Source organism: Myotis davidii, unplaced genomic scaffold (assembly GCF_000327345.1).
Source record: "Myotis davidii unplaced genomic scaffold, ASM32734v1 scaffold438, whole genome shotgun sequence".
Lineage (NCBI taxonomy): Eukaryota > Metazoa > Chordata > Mammalia > Chiroptera > Vespertilionidae > Myotis > Myotis davidii.
The window spans coordinates 2,686,390-2,690,782 of NW_006290031.1; the positions used below are offsets into that span (position 1 = coordinate 2,686,390).

The 4,393-nt window shown below is 41.5% G+C and overlaps 1 protein-coding gene across 12 annotated transcripts in view; it reads right to left on the reverse strand.

Moving 5' to 3' along the window:
• LARP1B (La ribonucleoprotein domain family member 1B) overlaps positions 1-4,393 on the reverse strand; it is a 90,855-nt gene that overhangs the window by 58,061 nt on the left and 28,401 nt on the right. For all 12 annotated transcript variants that reach the window (XR_001513693.1, XM_015563318.1, XM_015563320.1 and 9 more), the window contains one exon: positions 3,270-3,414. Coding sequence is in view for 11 of the 12 variants with exons in the window: in XM_015563318.1 (XP_015418804.1) it covers positions 3,270-3,414 (145 nt within the window). In the remaining variant the exon portion in view is untranslated. The remainder of the gene's footprint in view (positions 1-3,269; positions 3,415-4,393) is intronic.

A 4,393-nucleotide genomic window follows, 5' to 3' on the forward strand; every position in this document is an offset into this window, starting at 1 on the left:
CATTCATGGATAATAAAGACCACTATAAACTTATGAACAAAAATAGATACAGAGGCAGAGCTGCCTCAAACAGATTGTCAAACTGCAGGGGGAGGGCCGGGGAGGGTTGGGGGGCAGGAGGGAGAGCGGGAAGAGATCAACCGAAGTACTTGTATGCATGCATATAAGCATAACCAATGGACAAAAGACACTGAGGGGGTGGGTTGAGGCTATGTGCCAGGGGGAGAGGAAGCCGGAGTAAGGTCAATGGGGAAAAAAGGAGACATATGTACTACTATTTGTAATACTTTAAAAAATAAAATAAAATTTGCCGAAACCGGTTTGGCTCAGTGGATAGAGCGTCGGCCTGCGGACTGAAAGGTCCCAGGTTCGATTCCGGTCAAGGGCATGTACCTGGGTTGCGGGCACATCCCCAGTGGGAGATGTGCAGGAGGCAGCTGATTGATGTCTCTCTCTCATCGATGTTTCTAACTCTCTATCTCTCTCCCTTCCTCTCTGTAAAAAATCAATAAAATATATTTTAAAAAAATAAATAAATAAAATAAAATTTAAAAAATATAAAAAAGTAGTTTGTTTTGGGATAGGAGAGGTGGGGGATAGTGACTAGAAAGGGTCACTGAGGAAGTCTTTAGAGTACTAGATACCAGATTATATCTTACTAGAGGCCCGGTGCACAAAAATTTGTGCACTCGGGGGAAGGGGGGTTCGCTCAGCCCGGCCTGTGCCCTCTCGCAGTCTGGGACCCCTCGGGGGATGACCACCTGCTGGCTTAGGCCTGCTCCCTGGGGGATTGGGCCTAAGATGGCAATCAGACATCTCTCTGGCAGCCCGGCAGCCCTTGGGGGATGTCCACTTGCCAGCGGGGAGGAGGCCTAAACTGCAGTCGGACATCCTTAGCGCTGCGGAGGAGGCAGGAGAGGCTCCCACCACCACCGCTGTACTGCCAGCCATCAGCCTGGCTTGTGGCTGAGCAGAACTCCCATGTGAGCACGCACTGACCACCAGAGGGCAGCTCCTGCATTGAGCATCTGCCCCCTGGTGGTCAGTGTGTGTCATAGTGACCAGGGGTGCCTGGCCAGTCTGGGTGAGGGGATGATGGCTGTTTTCAGGCTGGCAGGCAACTGAGGCTCCTAACCACTCCTTTTTTTCTTTTCTTTTTTATTCTGGGATTTATTTACCTTCTATAATTGAAACTTTGTTGCCATCACTGGAGCTGAGAGCCAGCTCCTGCTCGCTCCAGCTCTGAGGCCACGGCCTGCTAAAAGCAGGTATCTGGGGTTTGTTTAGCTTCTATAATTGAAACTTTGTTGCCATCAGTGGAGCTAAGAGCTGGTTCCTGCTCGCTCCAGCTCTGTGGCCACAGCCTACTAAAAGCAGGTATCTGGGGTTTGTTTAGCTTCTATAATTGAAACTTTGTTGCTTTCGGAGCATAGCAGGAGGGAAACCTTGGCTTCCTCCATCACTGGAGCAAGCAAGCCTCCTGCTCGCTTCAGCTGTGTGGCTGCCGGCTGCCATCTTGGTTGGGTTAATTTGCATATCGTGCTTATTAGCCAATGGGAGGCGTAGCTAAGGTATGGTCAATTACCATGTTTGTCTATTATTAGATAGGATTTGGACAGGGCTTATGCAATTTTCTAAACTCAAACTGAAAACCCAAGATCTCTGCATTTTACACTATATTTATACCTGAATAAAAAAAAACCTAGCCCTAGCTGGTTTGGCTCAGTAGATGAAGGGTCCTGAGTTCGATTCCAGTCAAGGGGACATGCCTGGGTTGTGGGCTCGAGCTCCAGTAGGGGGTGTGCAGGAGGCAGCCAATCAATGATTCTCTCTCTCATCATTGATGTTTCTATCTCTCTCTTCCTCTTCCTTCCTCTCTGAAAGAAAAAAAAGCAAAAATCCTACTCAAAATTTATGATTTTAAATTTTTCAAAATAATATTTTGGAAAAGACTCCCAATAGTGCTAGCTAGAACATGCAACAAGTCAAACTCTCAACACTGGTATTTTTAACTGGTTCAACACTTTATGCATGTGCAAAGATCCAGACTTAAGAGAGCAGAACATATGTAATGGGAAAATGTTCACCAGTATCTTCAAAAGCTAAGCATTTATTTCCTGCTACCCATCAGTTTCACAGGAAAATAAGTACAGGTGTCATCCAAAAAATATGTGCACTGATATTCACAACAGTATATCACTCAAACTGAAAAGAACTCAAATGTCTATCAACAAAAGCATGAAAATATTTGAGTTATACAAAAATAGAAACACAACTGCTACACACTAACAATGGATAAACCTAACAGAAATAATGATGAGCAAATATCAGATATAAAATAATACATATAACTGATTATGTGAAGTTTAAAAGACAGGTGAGAGTGGACTCTGAAAAGCAATTTCCTTTGAGTAGAGCAGTGGTACTGACTAGGATGGGGCACAAGGGAGTTCCTAGAATGCTGAAAATGTTCCATTTCTTAACCTAGGTGGAAGTTACACAGGTCTATACACAGAGAAATTAATTTGTAATCTTATGATTTCTAATATACACTGTATAAATTATGCCTGTTGAAAAGGGAAAAAATTAAAGAAAAATACCTGGGGAGATGAATGCTTTTACAAAACATGCTGTGTTTGAAAAAGGGCAATATAACAGTGTATGTAGTCTAGTATGAACTATCTTAGGAGGAATACACAAAAAAGAAGTAACATGACTGTCACCAAGGAAGTTAGTTTAACTAGTTTACTACTGGTGAAAGGTGAGGAGAAGGAAAGTTTGTGCTTTGAATCTTGAATCATACGGAATTTATTCCCTATTGGGAAAAAAATTAATTCAGTAAGAAAATAAAGAGAACAGAAAGTGGAACAAGAACAGAATCAAGCAATCACAATCATCAATATTTACCCACTAGAAAGGAAAACATGTCCACACAAAAATTTAATAAATGGAAATACACACTAAAACTGGAAGAAGACTAGGGCCAAAAAAAGCCTATAATGTTCAAGTTTGAAGGATCAGTTTAAATACAGGAGGAAACATCACTAGTAATTCTTTAAGTGGTTTCCAAGGTTAAAAATTTATTTGAGCTTGATAAAATGGAAAAAAAAGCCATGAGATTCATCCAAAGCCTTAGACTACTACAGATTGTTTTGGGGGTTTTTTCCCTCATAAAAATTATAATAGAATTTATTTTTTAGAGCAGTTTTAGGTTTGCAACATAAACAAAAATGCAGGCTGTTTTATCTGTTTTGCAAATGTATACTTACCTCTAAAATGAGATTAAGGTTTGTAGTGAGAGCCTGAACACGGTGGAAACCAGCAATCAGGGAAATAGGCAAGAAACCTTGCTCATCCATCTTTCTCCTAAGAAAGAAGTCCCGTTCCAAATTTTCTATACTGAAGTAATATTCACTAAAAAGAGAAACAATAAAATAAATATCAATTTCATCCATTTGTTCAATAGCAAATAAAAATAACTATTGCTTATAGTATCAGCTTCTAAACATCTATTGTAACTTATTAATAGCATTATACAGATTGAATACAACACAGAGCAAATATAAGAAATGATAGTACTTATATGTGGAATCTAAAGAACAACGTAAATGAACAAACAAAACAGAAACAGACTCAGATACAGAGAATAGGCTGGTGGTTGCCAGAGGAGAAGGCATCTTGGGGAGTTGGCAAAAGAGGTGAAAGGACTGAGTTGTTAGTACAGATTGGTAGTTATAAAACTGGAAGTGATGGGGATATAAAAGTACAGCATAGGAAATATAGTGGATAATATTGTAATAACTAGAGACCCAGTGCACAAAATTCGTGCACGGGGGTGGGGGGGGTCCCTCAGCCCACCCTGTGTCCTCTTGCATCCAGGAGCCCTCGGGGTGCCGGGAGCCAGTCCATCCTTACTGTTTCAAGGGACCTGGCATATATGGCATACTGTTCTTAATATGTTTGCTCACCTTCTTGGCACTATGTGTTTTAACCAAGGTCACCTCTCCGAGAAAGGTTGTTTCCCCAGGTAGGGATTTTTCCCTGAAGTCAGGGAGGGGATAAAACTCCTTAACTAAGTGCCAGACGGGTAGTTAATCACTTTAACTACAAACAATCATGCTTAAGCTACATAATCTTTACTCCCTGGAATGGAGATAAGAAACGCCCTAACCTTTGTAATAGAAATTGACAGGATTAAAATCAACTGGTATAAATACAGATGTAACAAGACAATAAAGACAGAACCTGGCTGGAGATCCTGGACAGAACTTGGCTAGAGAACCTCGCTTTGATGATCACCTGAACTCTGCCTCTGTGTCCACACCTTTGGGAACCCCTGGACCTGCTAGGGCTGGACCCCAACAGAAAGTTAGGTTTACAGTTTTAGCTATTG